The sequence below is a fragment of the Ooceraea biroi genome, chromosome 8, assembly GCF_003672135.1.
Source record: "Ooceraea biroi isolate clonal line C1 chromosome 8, Obir_v5.4, whole genome shotgun sequence".
NCBI lineage: Eukaryota > Metazoa > Arthropoda > Insecta > Hymenoptera > Formicidae > Ooceraea > Ooceraea biroi.
Genome location: NC_039513.1, coordinates 3,409,042 through 3,432,329, shown reverse-complemented (window position 1 = coordinate 3,432,329; position 23,288 = coordinate 3,409,042). Strand labels below are relative to the sequence as shown.

At 38.4% G+C, this 23,288-nt stretch overlaps 3 protein-coding genes across 10 annotated transcripts in view; 2 read left to right on the top strand and 1 right to left on the bottom strand.

Moving 5' to 3' along the window:
* Nucleotides 1–3,232, top strand: part of LOC105274842 — a 35,341-nt gene extending 32,109 nt beyond the window's left edge. For both annotated transcript variants that reach the window (XM_011331290.3, XM_011331292.2), the window contains exons 5-6: nucleotides 582–753; nucleotides 1,102–3,232. In XM_011331290.3, coding sequence (XP_011329592.1) covers nucleotides 582–753; nucleotides 1,102–1,191 — 262 coding nt within the window. In that variant the 3' untranslated portion in view covers nucleotides 1,192–3,232. The remainder of the gene's footprint in view (nucleotides 1–581; nucleotides 754–1,101) is intronic.
* Nucleotides 3,198–7,344, bottom strand: LOC105274841 (methionine aminopeptidase 2). The gene is made up of 7 exons (XM_011331289.3): nucleotides 7,210–7,344; nucleotides 6,534–6,791; nucleotides 5,772–5,846; nucleotides 5,313–5,638; nucleotides 4,631–5,035; nucleotides 4,028–4,295; nucleotides 3,198–3,921 (listed from the first exon to the last, which is right to left on the bottom strand). The coding sequence occupies exons 2-7, from the start codon at nucleotides 6,676–6,678 to the stop codon at nucleotides 3,716–3,718; spliced, it is 1,425 nt and encodes a 474-aa protein (XP_011329591.1). The 5' UTR covers nucleotides 6,679–6,791; nucleotides 7,210–7,344; the 3' UTR covers nucleotides 3,198–3,715.
* Nucleotides 7,341–23,161, top strand: LOC105274840 (cleavage and polyadenylation specificity factor subunit CG7185). Of its 7 annotated transcripts, none has more exons than XM_026971691.1 (12): nucleotides 7,451–7,592; nucleotides 8,892–8,962; nucleotides 9,630–9,854; nucleotides 10,029–10,256; nucleotides 10,406–10,885; nucleotides 12,152–12,278; nucleotides 12,609–12,722; nucleotides 13,213–13,493; nucleotides 13,645–13,942; nucleotides 14,194–14,458; nucleotides 16,884–16,964; nucleotides 17,664–18,680. In XM_026971691.1, exons 2-12 carry the CDS (start codon nucleotides 8,960–8,962, stop codon nucleotides 17,830–17,832), a joined length of 2,271 nt encoding a protein of 756 aa, XP_026827492.1. In that variant the 5' UTR covers nucleotides 7,451–7,592; nucleotides 8,892–8,959; the 3' UTR covers nucleotides 17,833–18,680. The 7 variants fall into 7 exon arrangements, with proteins under 7 accessions (XP_026827489.1, XP_026827488.1, XP_026827493.1 ...); XM_020030213.2 differs by having other exon boundaries at nucleotides 7,461–8,195; XM_026971688.1 differs by lacking the exon at nucleotides 8,892–8,962 and having other exon boundaries at nucleotides 7,341–7,592; nucleotides 17,685–18,680.
* The last annotated feature ends 127 nt before the right edge of the window (nucleotides 23,162–23,288 follow it).

Genomic DNA, 23,288 nt, shown 5'->3' with positions numbered 1-23,288 from the left:
GTGGAAAACTTCCTGATGAAAGCTGGCCGCGGGGCCATAATGGATACCATAGTTCCATCATACGCGAATCCGAGCGCGATCATGAGTACAAATTACATAGATTAGACAACGAAGTATCGTCTCGGAAGAGAATACTATTTCCTGCGTACAGTACGGTATTTTCGATCAATCATAGTCGAGATAAAATCGATTATAGTTTTACGTTGTTCCGCCTGTATGTCTAATTGGCATACGGTGCGTGGTACACCTCGACACACCTGCAATTCTTCACGCTTCGATGGAACTAAGCAGTTCACGCTTACCAACTTTTCCCTTGGCATGCAATATCCAATTCACACGTGCATTTCCACGTGCGACACGGAGACAATGAGTCCGTGGCGATGGTTTGAATATAATTTTCATCCGTGCAATCGTCTGATTTCTATATAAATTAATATAATTAATCTATGAAGATTTTTTTCATTTGCGGACAAATTTTCGTTAAACAATTATTTTATTCGAGAGCGTTTACATTTATGAGAAGAAAACAAAGATCCGAATAAAGAATTATTTAATTGAATATCTTTTTTCTTCTTCTACAGTGGCAAGAACGTCTTGAATCAGAAGAGCGAGTTACAACGTGCTCTGGAAAGACACAGAGAAGCTGCTTCGAGAAGAGAAGCCGAGAGGATCAGAGAAGAGAATTACAAGGATGATCCTAGAACCGCCTTGCAAAGAGCGATTGAACAAAGAGCGAGACACATACAATTAACGGTAATTTGACGTGCTTTATAATTAAATAATCCTTTTTCTGAAATTACTTGAATTTCTCTTTTGAATTGAGATCTTAATGACACCTAAATCTTCAATAGTTTAGAATTATTTTTCAAGCTATTATCTTTCTCGATAATATTCTAAAATACTACTTTCCAAATCTTTTATTTTATAACACCTTAGCTCATTCCGAGATATTAAGATTGCTGAATCATCGAGTCGAAATTTATATTCTGTTTCATTGCAAAATCACTGCAAATTACAAAAGTGTAATATCCGCGAACCGTCACGTTCATTTCCTTCTGTATTATATGAGCGAGTTAATAATGTGTAATTGTTCGTTCGCAGCAAGAGCAATCGCAGACGACGATCGAGCCGTCAAACAATCTCTTGATAACGGCGAGGGCGAAGCTGAGATCCCGCACCGAGTCCCAGTGAATCCACAGTGAAGATATCGGATCGATGATACGGGCCGTGAGACAGTGTTGCGCCCGACTGAGAAGGATCGATCGATCCACTCGGACGGTATGCAATTTCATATTTCGACTCATTATCGATCGCGATAAGTGTACATATGCATAATCCTGATAAGATTTCGCTGGCGTCATTCGGCGCGTATATCGCGTCGCGAAACACGTGTTGTAACAGACATTAAGATAACGGAATGCGCATCACGAATTTGATCATGATTCCAAGCAAGAAGAGGATCGCTGGCTCTTTCAAGACACTTAGCCACACACGTTAATGCGCCACAAAGTTGTTCCCAAATAACAAAGATCCAGACGACGACACGTGTCTCGGAAGCCTTTACAGTGTCGTTTAAACACCATAAATCACGGGGTCGTTCGCCTGGATCAAACAGCACGCGAAGGGCTCGTAAAAGCGTATCGGGTGCGTCGATGTATAATCAGCAACCAATCACGTGTCTTCGTCGCGTTTAATGGTAAAACGCTGTGTGTTGAGCTCAGTTTTGTGACGAGTTAGGACATCGACGATAACGTTTCTGGTTAATACATCACGCATGAATGTCAACTCAAACGTACTAACCAGCGTATTCCTTTTTTCTTATGAGGGCGAAGATACATGTACTCGCGACTTCGTCGTGGAAATACGACGGCGCGATAGTCACACAGTTTGATAGTAGGACAGATTGACAATAGGATAGCGATAGACAGTGAGATAACGCGAAAGTATTTATTTCGTGGATGAACGGTTGGTTTGAACGGAAAGCTGCCTTTGTTCCGAGGCTTTGATTCTGAACGATACAAAAAGTTCCTTTCGAAAATCTCAAAAAAGCCCAGGCTTTAATATTATTATATTATATAACGTTACATTATTATTATTATTATTATATATTTAGCATTCCACATTTGTGAAATTCCAGTATGAATATAGTTATAGAAATTTAATTTCCGAAGATTGCTTCGGGACATTCGTTTGTGCAATAAAGTAAGTAAAATTTATCTTTTTGTTACACGTATGAAAGCGAGATATTCTGTATCGTTCGGCTTCTAATCGCTCGGACGCGCGCGAGAGTTATGGATCTCCGCGTGCTCTCGCACACATCGCGAATGATTACTCGCGATATGTATTTGCACCACTGAATGAGTTCGTGTACACGTGCCTAGGTGATGATACGCGGCGCATGGTCGCTTTCTCTTCCCTTTTTTTCTCGGAAGTCACGTCGGTGTCTTCCACGATCCCGATCGACATGATCCGGGCACGGAGAACAAATATTTTGTACTACGAAGCTTGTTCAGAGATCGCCAACGGTGGCATCACTTCGTGCTTCATATTCTTGATTTACATGCGAGCAATCGCGTAATTCGTCACGGTGGGCGGTAGGACTTTGGGACCTTGATACTACCTGCATATGCATATAGCACGAGTTAAACACATAAACAACATAACATCATTATATCAGTCAACAGATACGAAAGTGATGCCACTGGAAATAAAAGTAGTTTCCGCTAGAAAAGACGAGAGGACGTGACACCGCGGGACCATGTGTGTCGTGTACTTCATTATATGGTGGTAAGACAAATCCGATTATTACGAGTCATGTTTAGGTATCGGATTGATGTCAAACTAATACATTTTTGGTTGCGTTGCGTTACGTTATCGTCAAACTTAGCGAACAACGTCGTTAGCGCGAAGTCAATGTTTTTTTAAGTCTAAAATAATGTGAACCGTTGAGTTTGTTAGATCTTTAATTTCACCAATCAGTCCACGAGAATGTTATGACATACAAGTACAAGCGCCGAGAAGCGCAAGAAAATGTATCCGCATACCTAAACCAACAGAGAAGTTACAGATGGAGATAATACTTTCGTTCTTTTTTTGTACAGTTGTCACGTGTATATGTACCCTAGATTACGTTTATCGTTTTAACATAGACTTAATCACGATATACCAGGACCATAAGATCATCACAATGATAAAACTCGAATTCAAAATATATTTTATTCAATACCAAGTATCATTCCTCGTCGCTTTTATTTTAGTGTGTAAGAAATCAATAATAAAATGAATAAAAAAGAATGTTGCGGAGAACAGAGCAGATGTAAACTACCAATTCTTTTCTTACAGAATTTTTACAGAATTTCTACACGAATTTTAAAAAAAACCAAGGAAGGAGAGAAATGCAAAGAATACTTTTCATTTGCAATACGAATGTACCTGTGATATTTAATAAATAGAAATCGTCGACACCCTTGTCGTACGGATTTAAAGCTCATGGTGCTTCTCTTACACTTGAGGCGGCGAAATCACGGACAGTGCATTACACTTAAGAATGTCATACCGCTAACGTGTTGCAATGATTCTTATTCATGCGCATTTATCGTGCGCATGATACGACAACGATCAAACAGTATAATGCTCTGACGATGATATTACATAGTTACGTCGAGAGTGAAATACATCCATTATTCCAAAATAATTCGTGTAAAATAGCAACCGTTTAGTAATCGTCTCCGCGGGAAATCACTTCTTTACACGTGGGGCGCAGAACGAGCGTGTGCTCGAACTGAGCGGTGTAGCAACCTTTAACGTCTACCAGTGGAGGGTACGCTTCCACGGCACCTTTGTCGCAGAGATCCTTCAACGCCATTTGGTACTTCGTGCAACCGACGCGGTCTAACCAACGCTTGCAGAAGGCCAAGGTACCTGAAAGGGAGATATTCGTGGAATGAGGAACGTTTGCGGAGACAGAGAACGTGTCATTAATTCAATTCTGTTCGCGAGGTTGAAAAATGTCTTTCGGATTTCTTACCGAAATGCTTGTTGATCGTGTTGAGGAGAGACTTGCTGCTCTGCAGTCTCAATGGCACGAAACCGGCATCGAAGCTCTTCATGTAGTGCGAACATTCCATATCGTCATGGACTACACCCCTGCCGGTAGATCCGAAAGTCTCGATCGCGTAGAACTCGTTTTCCTCCATCCGAGTCGCCTCGCCGCCCCTGACTATCGGCACCGTTTTCCCGGCGTGTATGCGATACGGCGCAATAGAGTGACCGTTCAGATTTCTAATTGATTTCACCTGCAAAGAATTCAGTTTGCGAATTATTTAAAACCAGAATGCACAGATTCTTTGATATCAATCTTCATTTTCAAAAATTCGAAGAACAGGCCATATTTCTTGTTTTATGTCAAACATCTTGGTAATAAAATGTCAATTTAAATTAATTTAAATTTAAATTAAAATTAAATGCCAATTTAAAGCTTTAATATCTGCATCCGAATAAAGAAAGATTTTGCTTACTACATATTTCTAATTTCAATTCGCGAAAATCAGCCAAAATAGCTAATATTAAGATCAAATGTACTGGAAAATTAAGAACATTTTCTGTGTATTTTATATTTTGCGCTTTATACCGGATACGTTTTGCCGTCCAGTTCTACTTCGTACGACTCCATAACTTCTTGAATAGCGGCACCAACGTCGCACAATTGTACGTCAATTCCAGCGGCCTTGATACCGGTATTGGTGGCGTCGCGAACAGCCTCGATCAGTTTGTCATACTTTGGATTGAACGTCAGGGTGAATGCACAATCGATGATGCGCCCGTTGATGTGTGTACCGAAATCAATTTTGGTAACGTCATCGTATTCTAATACGGTCGGATCGCCAGCGTTTGGGGTGTAATGGGCTGCACAGTGATTGCGAGAGCACCCAGTCGGAAATGCCAATCCGGCCTTGAGACCGTCCTCCCCGATTAATTTCCGTGCGGTTTCTTCTAACTCATTGCAAATTTCGATCATGGTCATTCCAGGTTTTACCTGCAAAATCCATTGAAAATATAATACATGTATATTTATTAACCGGAAATCGGAAATTAATTTACATTTTCTATTAGAAAGCAAAATATCTTATACATATCTTTTGTGTTGGCAATTAAAATTGTTTGTTTTTCCATATAGGTATCAAATAAAATATTTCTTTAAAAATTCAACTGTTAACTCAATATTACAAAATTTTATTTTATACATATTCAATTTTATCCAATTACAAATTGAAGAAAAAAAGAAAAATTTACATTTTTAACAATACACATACCCATTGCATGATATGCTTTCTGGTTTGTCGATGTGCCTCAGCTGCTTGCCTGGCTTCGTTATAGATATCATTGTGCATTCTATCGAGAGCACGTGCCTCTTCACTCGTGAAGCGATTCTTTGCCATTTTATCATCTATTCCTGCCGCAGGCGGATGATCCATTATTTGTCCTATGGGGAAATTGCCATCCGGAAATAATTCCGACATAGGAATCGTTGGTGGATCCGTCTGCTGCTTCGCACCACCTTTTCCTTTGGACTTGCGCTTCTTTTTCTTCTTCTTGACTTCCTCGTTTTCACCGTCGTTCTCGGCTGTCTCTGTAGTACCTGAGGATTTCAATCAAGCGAGTTAGTGCTTATAATGGCATACAAAAAATAAGTTATTTCAATTACTTTTTTCTTTGAATCTCAGCCTGTGGCTATACAGAATTTTTAAAGGGACAGACAGTAAAAAAAGTACCTTCAACCGTGACATCATCTTCCTTCGCTTTATCTTCTTCTCCTTCTGGAACATCTGCACTAGCTTCTCCAGCACCTATATAGTTATCATTACTATTTTATATATTCAGTAATACTATTTCCTTCATAATGTAATATAGCTGATGTAGTATAGAAATTTTATGGTACAAACCTATGGTACAACTACTACAAAATTCTATAGAGAAACATAAGACACAAGATCAGAAAATTAAAATAAAAATATATTTAAAAAATACGAGACATCCATTCTCACTAAAAGTGCCAAATGTCACGGCACTACTTTTCACAAATCTGCTTCCAAATTAAATACTTTGATTTCAGCAAAATTTAATAACAGTGCATAAAAACTACCTTGACAATTATAAACGTTATGTGTAATTAGATAAAAAAAATTCGTTACATTCATTTTTCAGATAGCAACATCGCGTGTCTCAAAGCCTTTTAAACAAGGTCACTCGTCCAAGTATTGCTTCAAGAATAATTAAGTATGTGACTGATAAACACTTTGCTCATCGTGGACGATAGTCTCGTGGTTTTAATGATGTAACAACACGCATTTCTTCCACCAAAGTGAATAGAGCGTTACGAATAAATTTAACTGAAAGCGAGTAACTCATCCCGGCGACTTTGCCGGCGTACTTAGCAGCGTAATTAGAGGAACGTAATAGCGCGAGACCGCAACGTGCCGATCGAGGATGACACATGAGGAATTCAATCGTTCAATTAATCAGCTGAAACGCACCGGCCTTCTTCTTCTTTTTCTTCTTCTTCTTCTTCTTTGAGGCCTCCGCTGCTCCGACCTCGTCCTCTTCGTCGACAAGCTCCTCCTTTTCCTCGTCCACAAGTTTTTCGGCCGATTTGCCAACCTCGTCCAACACGGCCGCCATTTTCGGGAATAATGGCTAAACAACGTTGCGCGTTGAAACGCATAGCTCCGTTGGTCGTACAGAAACGCGCCAAAAACTTCATTGCCGACACAAGGTAAAAAGATTCTGCTTTTCTGGAAGCAATATAAATTGAAAGATAATTGCATGTGTGGGTAGACAACGTAGACAATAAAATTTTCGCTTTCTAACAAGAGGTTTGTGAATTATTGAACAACGGAAAGAGATTAGGACAAGTTCGAGGAACAGAATGCTCAAATATCCTATTCAGTGATATCTAGCAGAGAGAAGCCTGAGAGCGGTCACGCTCGCGTTTTAACTGTAACGCCTCAAACGTGGACATGTGCGTTCCACTTGACGCTCCCAACGCTCGCGGCGTCATTCTATCTTTATTCAATATTCAGTGAGCAATAAAGACAGAATCACTTCAATCACTTCAATGTCCACGCTTGAGGCGTTACAGTTAAAACGCGAGCGTGACCGCTCTCAGGCTTCTCTCTGTATCTGGTGTCGAAATATTCAAGTCTCCCTCACACACGTATGCAGCGACCAATCATTTTCCGTCAGTGTCCATTATCTGCGGCAAAGCGGCAAGTTAATTGGTCGTCGTGGTGTCACGTGCCACATCCCTAGCGCTCACGTTCGCGTTCCTCACGCACGCGCCAATCACGCGCCACTGCAGCGAAATGCCAATTGGCTGCACGCAGGTGCTCCGGCTCCAGCGCAACGTCATATCCGGTAGTAACGTCGGCGCCGTTATCGGCTGTGCATCGCGTTGTTCCCTCCGGCAACCGGCTCACCCTTCGGTGGTTGGCGCCTTTCGCCGTTTCTCGAATGCAGTAAGCGTCGGTGTGCGTAAAATGGCGGACGGTGACATTGATTTGTACGCCGACGATCTCGAGCAAGATTTCGCGCAGGTAACTCGCACTTCTCTTTGATAGCAATAAAGGGACTCGCTCGCGTTTTCTCTCTTCCCGGTGGGACGAAAGGAGCGGAAGCACGATTTCGCGGAATCGCGCCGTTGCGATACAGAAACGAGGGCGATCGCTGCTGCCGCTGCCGTGACGCGCCGCACCGTGCCGCGACTGTGAGAGACGATTATCGTTCCGCGTCGACCGCGGCTGAGTGTGTTGGCGTCATGGTCGACGGGTAACCGTCGTTAACGATCGTCCCGCGCCGCTGCTGAATCTCTCGTGAATGCTGCCGTCGGCTTACGCGCCGGTGAGCGATCTTATCTCGTGACGAGCGCGCGTGCGAGCGAACGGACGGACGGACGGACGAAAAAACGAGCGAGCGCGTGAGCACGCACGAGACCCATACCGCTCCGAAGTTAGCTGCTTTGTCTCGTCGCCGCGCGGTTGCCGACCGATCGCCTCTCTGGCTAGAGTGCCTGCCCTCGCCCGTCGTCGATCGCGCGCGCGCGGGTGTACTCCCGTTGTCGTCCCGGAGCTAAGCGCTAGCGCGAAACAGTAATACGGGTTCGCAGCAGGAATTGTGCTATCCGCAAAATGGTGCTAGCGGTAAGGCGAATGTCGTGTAGTTACTCTTCTCACACTTTTCGTTCCCTTTCTTTTTCTTCACTTCCCGCTCCTCCCTTTCCTCGTTTCTCCTCTTTCGCCTTCGTCCCTTGTGTTTCTTGCCTTTACCCATATACACACGCATTTTGCTGCACTGTACTGCATGCGAAATCACAAACACGTTTACACACACACGCACACATCCGCGCGCGAGCGCGCATCTACACACACACATACGGGCGCGCGCGCCCACATATACCACACACAGCATTCACACACGTACGCGCTTCCCTTTATTGCATATCCTTTTTCTGTTTCGCATTTTATTTCTCCCTTTAAATATTTTCCCCTTGCAAGAGAACGTTGTAGAATACTTTTGCAGGGATTGAAATCGATATATTTCCATCCACTTAGTTATTTCAGTGCTTTAAAATCTGAAGCTAGAGCACGAAGGGTGCATCTTTCAGAGGCATGCTTATCGGATGAAATAATCATGCAATGATATTTTGCAGAGAAATCAAGTGTGAGAGAATTATTTTCAGAAATATTATAAAAAAACACTTGCTTACAACTGAAGGGATCTGTTCTCGTACATTTATCACAGGACTTGACTATATCGGAATTATATCGATTTCAATCCATTGCTTGATCGTTTGTTTACAATGCAAAAAAGTCTGTATATCTGCATATCTGTTACAGTCGAAGTGTACGATCGGTTGATCGGTTGAACCACAAGGTGTGTGCAGGAAGTCGCGTGTAATAAGAAAATGGTACATTTATAACGATTTTTTACATTTTGATAATTTATTTTCGTGGATTATAGCCTACTGAGCTCTTGCAAAAGGTTCTTGAGATCATGTTGAGCATCACATCCGGCATCCAAATATCCTCTGTAACTGGGCCGCTACTAACAGTTTTGTTACCATTTGACTCATCTTTTGTGATTCTTGTTTGTCTCGATCATGCGTGATGCTCAATCAAGGAAATGAACTCAACGCGCTTTTGCAAATTTGATGGTACAGGTTTCTTTGAGAAAAGGGGAGATATTAAATTAAGTGAGTGTGTCCCCTTAGCGAACGTGAGTTTTTACACATAGTCTTTAACAATGATCATGATTAAAAGATAGACTACAGCGTAGAATGTTTGTTTGATATTTCATATTGATCTAATTGTTCTGTAGAATTATTTTGCACTTTGACTGTAACATATTCAGCACATACTAAATCAAATAATAAAATAGTACCGTTGCATTTGTCATTTGTGCAAAGCGGCTTGCTTTTCTAAATATTAATGAGAAATTATCCATTACGTGTGTTGTTTAATGTCGCGCGTTTTTCTGAAAAGCAAATGAAAGAAAACATAGTGATGTTTGAGATTTGTTTCCCCCCATTTTTTCAACTTTTCTTATCACAGAGTTCTCTTGAATGTCTGTTTCAGGACGAATTTGCTGGCGACGGTGTTGATCTCTATGACGACGTGATTGCTGCACCAGCAGGTGGCAATGGTGGTGTGTCCTCCAGTAATACCGGAGATGGTGGTGGCGACACTACATCTCCCAACGAGGAGACTAACGGGAATGCTCCTTATCATCAACTGGGCAATAACATACAACCGAACCAAATTGGTAGACGCCACCAGCTTTATGTTGGAAACCTGACTTGGGTGTGTATATGTAACAGTTTATTTCTCAATACTTTATGTAACTCTGATATAATAATTGTAATAAAAGAAATTCATTTGACATGAAATAATAGTTCTAATAATTTTGAATTGAAATTCTTGACTTGTTATTCATTTCGTTAGGAAGCAGTTATTGATAAATATTCTTATTTTCAGTGGACGAGTGATCAAGATATAACAGACACAGTTCAAAGTGTCGGAGTCAATGATTTTGTGGAAGTAAAGTTCTTCGAGAATCGCGCCAATGGGCAATCCAAAGGTTTCTGTGTGATATCTTTAGGCTCGGAGCAAAGTATGAGGCTGTGCATGGAGCGACTACCTAAGAAGGAGCTTCACGGTCAGAATCCCGTGGTAACCTTCCCGACGAAGCAAGCACTCAATCAGGTATGCGCTATTGTGTGATATCTGTCGCTGCGGGTGAAAGGAGAAAAGCGAATTATGTGAATCGATCAATCGCAGCCGTGCGCTCCGATTGCGGTGTGCAGCTTGCATACGGGATTTATACACGACAATCTCATTTTGTGTGTTCTCAGTTTGAGTCCCAGTGTAAAACGCGACCGGCTCCGGCTCCGCAACAGAGTCAGAGCCAGCGTCCTCATAACCCACATCAGCATCAACCACCAATGCCACCTCATCAACAGCATCCCCAACATCCGCAACATCCACAACATTCGCAACAGAACCATGGTCCTCGAATGATGATGGGTCCTCCGCAGGGCGTAAGACCACAGAGAATGCCGCCACCCGGAATGGGTCCACCAGGCCCAGGTGGACCGGGTCAGCAAGGACCGCCGCGTATGCATGGTCCACCGATGGGTCCAGGTCCAGGACCGCATCATCCGTTACCTGGACATCCTAATCAGGGTCCTCCGCCTGGATATCAACAGGGTCCCTGGAATGGGCCGCGTCCTAACGGTCCCCCCGGACCACCCCGAGGACCTAGTGGACCCGGCGGTCCACCTCAACAGGGCCCACCTGGGCCGGGTCCTGGCCAGCATAGACCACCAGGAATGGTACGTATCATCGGCAGATGCTCCATCTTACTCTTTAATGAGCGAAGCATATTTTTAACCTTGTATTCTCGTGTATTACCGTTACTTTCAATGCTATACAAGTATACGTTTTATTTGTGTCAAAATTATTTGTGTTTCATTGAAAAAATATTGTGGATATAATAAAGTATCGATTTTATTATTCTTTTAACTGATCGATATGAAAAGACGGAGGTTACGTATCTTCAATATATGTAACGTTAAAAGTTTTGAGATGATTGACACGAAGATACACGTTGATGGTGTTTGCAAATATATCACTCGTTTTCAAAATTTTTGTGTGATGTGTTTTATACAGAGGTGCTTAAACTGTGCAGAATCTGATGACGAGATATATTTTAATTAATTATTTTAACGGATTGTGAAAACTTGCAGAGTATAATTTACACAGAGATCTGCACAGCTTGCAAACTATTGATTAATGCATGTTTGTTTATGATCATAGCAATCATAGTACAGGCTTAAATATGTTTTGCACTTACATGTCTTACGCGTAAACAGAGTTGCACTAGAAACCTTTCAGAAGCCAGTTACCATATGCCACAGGTAACCGATAACGAGGTCTTTTTTTTTATTTCATTTTTCGTTCTGCGAAACACATTGTTTCGTGTCTCCAATCAATAATTTTCGTTACATTGAGAGTTAAAAATTAAATCTATTATACTGGCTATTTAAAAATTCATGTCATTAGAAAATATTAAAATTTTCTATTGCAAGGAAACATTAATATACTAATTATAATGATTTTTCCAAATCATTAGGTTATATTTATAATCAGATGGGATTTGCAATCCATTTTATTGACGTTATCGTATGGCATTTGTGATTCATGTACTTTACTCATACAAACACACACGCACATACATACACACATGTGTCTATACCAGAATACACTATCTAAATAGCAAAGAGATATAGTAATATAATATTATATTACTATAATATACATATATATATATTGCATGTAATATATTTGATTGGTATAAATACTTTAGAGAAAATACATTTCTTGTCTGATATTTTCAATGCTGATTATATTTCAAATATATATTACGTCATATCAATTTTATAAAATATATACACTCACGTAAATTGTCCCTATCTTATGTGTTTTCTTTAATTATAAAATTACAAATACATATTTCCTCGTGGATTTATCAAACTAGAAAATGATCGCTTATGTAATTATGATAGAGTGAAATAGAACTTTCTTCTGTCTTCATTCAGCAATTCCATGGTGGTCCACCTGGTCCTCCCGGTCAGGGACCTCCGCGTGGACCGCCCGGACATCCCGGTGGACCTCCAGGCGACCCGAGAGGTGCTCAACCACGTCCTGAATGGAACAGACCTCCAGGTTGGTGCACAAATCAACTTTCGTTAATTGTTTTTTCGTATGCCTCGTGCACCTTTGTAAAATCTCGTTTATGCCTCGAAACTGCCAACATTCATTACTCCTCTGAAACATCTTGGACATTAATGTTCTCATAGTACCTTATATATAGCATTATGTCGCAATTTGCATGACGCGAGATAAACGGTAAATAAAACGAGGAAGATGGTGGGACCTCACGAACGAAATCGCACAATCCGGAAAAGTAGTAGTAGTAGTATAGTATATTGTGTAATTTTCAATCTGTTGGCAGCAGATTGGTATTACTGATGATACTGTTCAATATGTGCATAGGAATGCATCACGGGCCTCAGGGACCACCTGGTTTCCCTCAACATCAACATATGCAAGGGCCGCAGCCTAGCCAAGGCCCACCACAGAGAGGACCTCCTCCAGGTTCTATGGGTGGTGAGACTTAGAATTCTCGTTCGGTGTTACGAATCTTGTTAGCCAAACGTTTACTACCGCTACGTGAGAAATGCATGATATTGAGGGAAATTGATCTGGCAGAAGCATTAAGGTGCAAGATGTTTCAAAGGATCATTTCGCAATTAAACAATAAGAATTATCGCAATTGCGTTTATCGAAATCGCCGATTTCTAAAATCTTAGTCATGGTAATCTAATTGCACCACGTTTGTACCACTGTGCATCCGTGAATGGATCTTATTGGCCGAACACTGCTGCATTGTTAAGTTGATAATCCTTAACAAAAAAAATACGATAATAATTTATTTAAAAATGCAATTCGATTTTGATGGGAATGTAAATCACTTAGCGAATCATGACATTTTCTTCGGTGACTGCCATAATGAAGAAGAACGTGTCGCAATTGTATGCGTTGATGTGTATAAATATTGCTTAGAATTAAAATTAATATTAATCAAACGTATCGTCAGGTCCAGGCGGTCCTCCACCGGGACACGGTGGTCCACCACAGGGACCTCCTCAAGGTCCGCCAGGAGGACCAGCACCTCATGTCAACCCAGCATTCTTCCCACAAGGACCTCCTCATCAACATCCCGGTCAGCATCCACCTGGCCCGCCCGGCCCTCCTCACGGACCACCTCACGGACCACCTCATGGTCCTCCGCATGGTCCTCCGCACGGTCCGCCACACGGACAACCGCATGGACCGCCACATGTACCACCGCATGGTTACGGGCCACCGAGCGCACAGGTATTACCTTGTTACATAATAATAATAACATAACTTTTAACGTTCTCATTAAATTTTAATACTTACACAGTTGTTAACAAGATATTTATATAAAGATAAATTTGGTTGATTAAAAAATGATAAAGTTCTATATTGTTTCACGTTGTTCCAGACTCCTTATGGAGCACCCGGACCTGATCATCGCCCAGAAGGTCCTCCTCCGCTCACCGAGCAAGAATTCGAGGAGATAATGGGCCGTAACCGTACAGTATCCTCGTCTGCAATTGCACGAGCGGTCTCTGACGCCGCTGCAGGGGAATACGCCAGTGCCATAGAGACCCTTGTGACTGCAATTTCGCTGATCAAACAATCTAAAGTAGCTGCAGACGATAGGTGCAAGATCCTGATCAGTTCTCTTCAAGATACTTTGCGCGGTGTTGAGACAAAGAGTTACGGTTCCGGACGTAGAGGTAAGTCTGAACATCCTTTGACTACATGATTTTGACTTTATGATTAATAAAATTGCACAGCTTTGCGAATTAAATGTAATAAGAACAGTTTATGTGTCAAGTTACCTAATACTTAAAATTTCAAGATAAATGCCAGAGTGTAGATAATCTTGCTCCTTCTTCGCGTTGTCTGATATAATCTAGTAGAATGTGAAATGTGGCCTTCATTACAGAAACCGCGTGAACAATTGTTAATGAATGTCCTTTTTCAGAGCGTTCACGTTCGCGTGACCGAGAGCGCAGTCATAGAAGACGACGCGAGCGATCCAGGAGCCGGGATCGTGAATACCGGGAACGTAGCAGAGATCGAGACCGTGAGCGTGACCGAGAGCGCGATCGCGAGAGGGAAAGAGACCGTGATAGGGACCGAGAACGTTATTACAGCGAACCATATCCGAGAGAGCGATCACGCAGCAGAGAAAGAGAACGCGAACGTGAAAGAGATCGTGAATATAGAGAGCGAAGCAGAGAAGAAAGGTAAGCTAAATGATCTCACCAGATTACTCTCTTGTACTCGATTTTAATGCACGTCCATCCCCCGTAAAAGGGAGAACTCCGTTTAGGAAAAGATTCATTCACAAATCTTTGACGATTAGAGAAAAAGAGATAAATCTGACATTTTTTTGCTGACTGATTAATGGACTATTGCGTACTTCGTTGCGAAGTATCCACAATACAGATAGTTGAAACTAACACTGCTGTATAACCATATAGAGACTTGTATAGTGAAAGAGAATATACCTAAGTTCTCATCTCGATATTCATGTTTTGCCTCACACGCGGTTGGAATTTTTTCTGCTGAATTGATAAATTACGCTGTATCCGTATCGAGCATACATCGAGGTCAGCATGGAAGTTTTTAATACTGCGTACTAGTCTGTCGCAATTAGAAATCAAACAGCATGAAAGAATCTTGTGATAATCAAGTCATGTCGAATAAAAGACAATGTTCATAAGCGAGAAACGAGCAGGTGATGACCATTTGCTCATTAACGTTTCAATATACCGCAAGGAGTAATAAAAGCGTAAATTTATTATTGCAACGAATTGTTAAACACTTCAGGTTTTTATTATATTGCCGTTTACATTGTTGCGCAATAATCACGGAAATTCAACGCTACTTTTATTATCCTACACGTTATTATTGTAATACAACGCGATACTTGTAGCGGTAGCTGCAATTTATGAATCTTTATCAGTAAGATTACCTTTGGAGTCGTTCATGTTAAAGATTTATGTCACAATTCTCCTGGCATCGTTAATAATATTTTTTATTTAATAATAATAGTTACAATGAGAAGTATTTTTTAAAAACATCCATATACAATCGTTGTATTGTATCGTATATTACATGTTTTTTAATACAATATTGCTCATGTATGGACGAAATGTTTGACGACTGTTCGACGTATGTTCGGATAATCGATTTGCGTCGAATCGAAATTAGTGTCAAATTATGTATTAAAGAATATATAAATTGCAGCTTATTATCGATCGTCTATCACAAAGTACGCTATGAAATATAGAACGACATAGAAAACAATACAATTTGTGTATTGTTGCATCTCACAAATAAATTGCATGAGTAAATAAAATTAATTAAGTGAAACATACTCAAACGTTGCGCATCATTGTCATTACGAAGTAGTAAATCTGTGGTACTATATTTCAAGCGTACTCGCGCGGAGATTAACGGAACGGATAGTGACCCTTGAAGAATGATATCGTGGTGTAATGCACACGTGCTGTATCGATATCGATATACACATCGTATATCATAGAATTTATGTACTTTCTTAATTTATTTGTAAATCGCTACACTCTCAATGGATTCACTTTGTGCAAAGATTATTGTATCCTTTTTTTATTCTTTTGTGTATGCAACTGTGACTTTTTTATACTCAGGTGTGGAACAAGCCGGATGTGTGCACATGATCGAATGTAAGATTCGGTTACACACACACACACACACACACACACACACACACACACACACACACACACACACACAAATGCTTATGATTTCTTAATTATTTATCACGATTTAATTTTAAGACTCACAAGTATGTTGTGTACATCTATATCATCATCATTCACGCGGTAGCGCTATTTTATAACTTGGATAATTCGGTGAATGAATAGCGACGCAAAGGCAACGCGATAATTTTATTTGCATAAAAATAATTAATGCGTAATAAAAGCAATCGATTAAAAGACGCGATAGCGACTCAACGTACATATAAACCGATTTTTCTTCTTTTTTTTACCTTTATAAGATCTTTTTAAGGGTATATATTTTTAAATGATAGACCTTTCTGATTCATGATCCATACTCGTGCTGCTTCATATATTATACAGTGTGGAACATGAAATCTTATAATCATGTACGTAAACTATCAGAATTATAAACCATATATGAAGAAAACAAATTAAAAGACGAATTAAAAGTATTTCCAATGTGTTACTAATGTTCATTGCACACTTTTCTACTTTTTTCTACTTTCTTGTTTTTTATATATCAGAGTTAACGCTAAATTATAACGTTTCTTTCCCGAATCATTGATAGCTGATGCGTCAATCAGCTTTCATCACTCTTTCACTAGCTCTTAAAACGAGTATCAACTTTTATCTCATAAATTGCCTTTCTAAAATTTATCTAATAAATTTTATCTCATAAAAATAGAAATACAGTTGCGATACTTGTGATCCAACTACTTTATGTTTGTACATGATTACTTTATGATTGTATAATAGCATAAGTGAAACATGTCTCGCATTTAATTTTTAAGTAACGGCAATCCTATCGTTTCTCTTAAGATAATCTTTTGCTTTCTATATGAAATGTACTAAGCCTGGTTAATGGTACACGAACCGTCATAACAAAATATCCATTTTCCATTAGTACAACACGTCAGTCAGCCAGGCCAAGAGTAAAAGAAGAACCGCCAGAGACGGCACCCGTCTCGTCTTCCAAGGCGTCTAGGTAATTGACTTTTTTTCATTACAATGAATGCATGTAGATTTTATTTGAAATAAACAATGGCTAAGTAAACAATGGACGACGAGTAAACGAAAGACGAAACAGTGATAAGAAGTGTCGCGCGTCTCTACTGTGCAGACTGATCCATACCCTTCTTGTCATTTTTTCATTTTTTTTTTCATCGAGAAAAAGAACGTGCGTCTAGCGATAATAAGAAGTAACAGGGAAACTTTCATAAAATAATCGAAATAATTCAAAGAATCGCTTCGAGTATATCTTCCATTGTTAAACTTATACAGAAAAGTATCTACATAATTATATAAAATGCATATTATGTACAAGTGTTGTGTCGTCTTTGTAATAATTACACGATTGCATATCTGTTGTCGTGACAATCACGTAATTATATCTGAACTCGTTGCGTGCCGTTTCATATATGTCTACGCGCTTTTGCGCACGATATACATGTATTATATATTATACTACATTTCGAGTAGCAAAGTCGTTAAAGAAGCAGGCAGATTGAGAGAGACAAAGAGAGCGGGTTGTACGTTGTTCCTTGTACATCGTTCCTTTGTGAAATCTGCTGCTTGCAAGCAACGCGAGATTAATTGTTCGTAGTAAAGTGGACTTGTGTAGACATAACAAAGCATTCAAAGCAGCATTAAAGTAAGATAATTGGCTGACGTGACTTGTGTATAGGTATTATGACGATCGCTACAGAGAACGTGAGCGAGAGAGAGATCGGGAACGGGAATCAAGCCGGCGACCATCCGAGCGGGAACGGGAACCGGAACGGGAACGTGAGCGAGAACGGGAACGGGATCGTCGGGATGAACGTGGTGACTCCTCGCATCGCTCAAGACACTAAAAAGAGAAAACAAGACATCGAAGACATCGAAGCAAACGCGAGCGAACAAGCTTTGACATAAGACACACCATGGACAACGCGACATGGAATGGACGGCGCAAAGGCAAAGGCACACATCATGATTCTTGTTCTAGGATTTTCAGAACAAAAGTACACGTGTCGCTGTTGTAATGTCGCACGAACACACGTGTGACATCCCAAAGATTTGTAACAAGTTAATAATTGATGGACGTCATAGGATAAACGGTTAAGGGGGCACTTTTGAGATTGCTTAAATGAATCGCTGTCAAAAGTAGTCTGAAGGTTTAAGTAGATTTTTCGTAGCATCTTTAACTTTCTTGTCTTCTTTCAAGATAGTCAGAACTCGCGCTCAGTGTAGAATTTGCCGTACAATCTCATTATTGATTGCAGATTCGTTTCGTCTTACATAAGTAACTATGTATTAACATGATACTATCTATCTATACATATATATATATATATCTATGTATGCATACTATATACATATATCTTTATAATGAGATGTTACGATTAAGGAAATATTAATTTAGTCCAGAAGTGTAGGTTTGTATAAAACGTATAGTTGTCGCGTACAAAATGTCGCACGGGGAAGAGAGAAAAAAGAAAAGAAACAATTTAATGTGACATCAAATCAGACAAGATCACGATTCTCATGAGGACAAGAGACAGAAAAACAGAACGAGGAAAGCAAGAGCATTTCTGCTTGGGAGAGAGGAAGAGCGAAGACATCTATATGAGAAACCATCGACTCTCTACACGGACGATGCAAGATTGTATCTTAATATAATACATATATACGCTTTCAAAAATATAAGTGTCAAATATTGTCTTTACTTTATTCATTTGTACACATAACAATTCCTGACAACAAACAGAAAGAAAGAGGAAACTATATATCTGTTTCTCTGCGATTTTACAAAGTCACTGATCGAGTTTTTCGAGAAGTCGAACCGTATTCATCATAGTGGACGCATATTAATCCTCTGACACGTGTCATTGGTCGATATGACGCACAGAAACTTTTATTTATATTTATGAACGAATTGCACGCGTGCCCGAGGATTAACGATGGCAAAAAGAGTAGATGTTATTTATAAGTTAAATAAAACGCAAGTATTAAATAATATTTTATAAGGTTCGCTTTTCGAAAGAATAAAAATACTGTGACTGGAGAGTAGATTTTATAATAAGAAATCAGGAATAAATACGTTAACATTGCATTTTGTGAGAACTGATTGTAAAAATCATCATGAAAATTTTGTAATATTGTAATATATTGTTACTAGAAATTTATGCGAATTTTTTATATTAAGTATTTTTTAAATCGCCTCTCACGAAACGTAACGTAATTATTCCTACATGAAACCAACAAATTCCTCACCTTTTGTGTTGTAAGTTATTAGATTAAGTTAAAAGATGCATGAAACTTTCGTTATACTCACATTTTGATGTGCTATTCAAATGTAGTCAATGATTATTATATATCATTGATTATTAATCATGCAAGTAGTATTAAGGAAATCAAAAACTCTTGCCAGTTTTTGATTAAGTATATAAGAGATAGCTAAATTGTTAGTCAACTTGTTCATCTAATTATGTGAGATAGCGGCGATGTATCATATAAAACATTTCGAATGCAATGTACAATATAAATATATTTTACATCCCGCTGTTTAGATGAGCACAACTAACAATTTGACTATAAGTGTAAGTTTAATGAATCGTTCCAGCATTATATTTAACAATATTTTGCGTAATGAATTCAATTTTTAATCCAAGTTCTCTGCAAAATAACTTTGAAATATGTATATTGTTAATATTCTTCCTACATTTAATTCATACGCATTCCATGTTTAAGATTGGGATACTATCTTTGTGAAACTATTTTACATCGCTTTAAGATTGAACTGAAATTTTCCAAAGCACTTGTAAATCCTAAAAAAAATGAGAGCGTGAAGAAATATTTTCGATAAAGTTTGTTTTCTATGTGATTTGTCTGAAGTATAGAATACTATTGATTTTTTTTCAACGCATATTTAAATCAGCGTTTTCCAAGTAGCATCTTTTTAGTTTTATGCTCAACTAATTTTAATGTAATTTTGCAGAAAGACGAAATTTCATCTATCTCTTTTTCTTTTTTTAGGAATGGAAGGGATGAATTTTAAGAGGTGTACACGTTAAACAGACGTGTACATTTTCAACAACAGAATGCAAATGTTCCTGCCTCCTATGTTATTCAATTAGAAAGAACTGTAGATCATTGTCATTGTAATCTTGATAATCAGAACTGTCATACATGCTGGAATTCCTTATTAATTTATATATGATTGTAGATGGTAATACGTTTGATATTATGATCTACCCATCTCAGCGCATAAAAGGATTCTTTCCTTTAAGACAAATTATTTCTGCATGAATTATGTGCATTCAACATTTTAGTTTTATTTCTGTCAGAGAATCCAGTGCACACGATAAGAATGAATTTTCTGAATTATTATATAACTAACGTATTCAAGTTTCACAATGCATTAAACGCGTCTGAGTCACAAATGATTTTGACAAATGTCTCCTCCTTGAACAAATGAAAATTTAAGAGAAGAGACTTCAAAACAAAGTGCACGTTCAACGTCATGTGAATACGTATAACTACTGCGTTGTGAAATCTTTCTGGAATTTGTGAAGATACCTATTTACCTGCGCATTATTTCAGATTTTAACACGTATTTAATAAGAACCGTAAAAAATTTTTACTTAACTATTACGCTGTGCAAAGTGCAAAGTGCTTATATAATTTCATGTTTAATATTATTGTATGCGATATTGGCACGCTACTTGAAATGCCATTGAAACGGAATACTTATTGCTAGATAATTGAATCATTCGAGAACGGCATAGCTTTGAACAATATTAGATTTATTGTTATCGGATTTCGAACAGATGCGATGCTATTTTGATACGTATCGGAATTTATTATGAAAATTGATAAGTCTCTTCAAGATGATAAAAAAAAACGAAGCCGTTCTCATGCGTGGTACTGTTGCAGGCTCTGACGATTCTCCAACGAAATATTATTGCCGCAGAAAAACATTTCATATAACTATATAATGTCACATAATTGTTTCGCGGATAACGAAATATTTTTTGAGAAATTTTATAAGAAACTGCGCACAACATATTTATATGTTGGACTGTGTGCAACTTCTAAAAGAAAACATTTTATATCGATTCTTGATAAAACTGTCGATTTGAGTTCTGAGTTATATGTTGGACTGTGTGCAACTTCGAAAAGTAAAAAAATTTTATAACGATTCTTGATAAAACTTTGTCGATTTCAGTTCTAATGTCAATATTTTGTGCGTGGTTTCGTGCGATCGCAAGTACAATCGTCTGCATATAGTTTATTTCTACGTATATATTTACCGGTTTTTATTCTCAGACCTTGTTTGCTAAGTGCACATTATGATGTCACCTCGAGAGGGGCGACTGTCTAACAAATTTAGAAACCGCAACCTTTTCGCCAACGTTACTATAAGTTACACCGTTGCGATTATTTGTCATATTTTTATTTCACGTAGCATTTTATTTGCGTATTAGTAGCTCTCGTTTGAAAGAAAGAGAGAGAGAGAAACAAATATGGTTACCTGGGAGAAATATGTATGGACGTAATGGGTAAGTGCACAGAATGCAGCTCTATATATTTAGTTATACATAATTCTAAGCGTATTACTTTGCGTATAAGATGATACATCCTTTTCATGAAAAACAAGCACTGCCATTCAACAGTTTTCCATTGTCTTCCGTGATATTTTCTAAAAAAAAGGGACACAGACGACACATCCATTTGTAAAGAATTTGATGTACAATCGTAACTCGACATCGCGCAAATGTCGCTAACACGTTCCTTACTGTGCATATTGTTGGACTTCCAAGAATCTCTAAATATTATTTCTCTTATTTGTACTTTGTTATTCAACAACACAAGTTGTTGATTACCAAATTAACTTGTTATATATTGAAATTGTTGAAACGGCTGCACAGTTCAAAAGCAACGTGTTAAGAATTATAAATTGCTTCTTCTTTACATGATTGCCAATATTCAGAATTCACTGCTTCATTTTACAATCTAATGCAATTACTGCTCGATTATTAGTTGGCAATTATTAATATTGCTAAAATGCCAAAAATGTTGCTAGGCATTGCGCTCTCAATCTACAATCAGGAAAGCACAAAATCAACCAAGTTATATATTTTAAACGATAATTTTTACTTGTATTGTAAATTGAAAGATATCTTCATAACTATCTTGCGACTTGTTGCAATCGGATGTCTTTTATTTTTTCATGAATGTGCAAAGATAGATATCTATAGATATAGAGTGCAAATTCTGTCACATATCAAGACATTTTTTATAATATTGACCAAAGAAGTACCTGTTTATATATGATTTACTAAACAATCATATCGAGCTTGATATTTTACTAAAAAATTCCAAGACTGATAAAATATATTGTACGTCATCTTAGAACTTGTATACAGAGATCAATTGTTAGGACATCTACCAAAAATGTCTTATTAATGTATCTATTAACTTTCTACTATTTTTTTATAATTATGTACAAGAGCTAGACGATCTAATCATATTGTGATAAAAAACTAAAGATTTATACCTTTTATATATATTTTTGCCATTTCAACTGTGATATCGATGTAGCGCAGAGTCACTTGTCAGTAAATATTTTTCTAAAGTTGATAGTGCCATATGATAAGTTTCTCATTTTATTTTTATGTAGAAATAGGTGCTATTACATATTATGGTACACACGATATAATTATAACGATAGAAACTGTAAAGATTTGTGTAGAAATTTTTATATGAAATTTATTCATTTATATATATATATGTCGATATTAAATCGTTTATATAGAGCTCTCTTGCTATAAGTTTATACAAATTTGCTACTATGAAAATGTATACAACACGTTGCAACGACTTAGCACTAATTCTCACTAATTTTCACAAATCAGTTTGATGAACCGTAATTAATTACTTTGAGTTGCTTTGCGAGAGCATAGTTCGCTAAGGGATAGTTTGCGCTATCACCACGAGAATTAAGCACCAAAAACTGATCGCAAACTTTCCAAACGTATACGATAGTCCGCATATAAAGCTATATTTACACGTTATGCGTGTAATTTACGCGCGCGTAATATGTATTGAATAACGTCGAATAAGGTAAGTGATAAGACATGTAATGTAATATATCCATGTATAAGTGTAGATATATATATACGTTTGTCCTCTCCCTGATTTCTCGCAAAGAATTTACTAAGCGACGCCAGAGACTACGCGACGGACTCTTATTTTGTATACTGTATCCAACAAATCTGTACACGAGAGAGAGAGAGAGTACCATAAATTGCAGTTATATTTAATC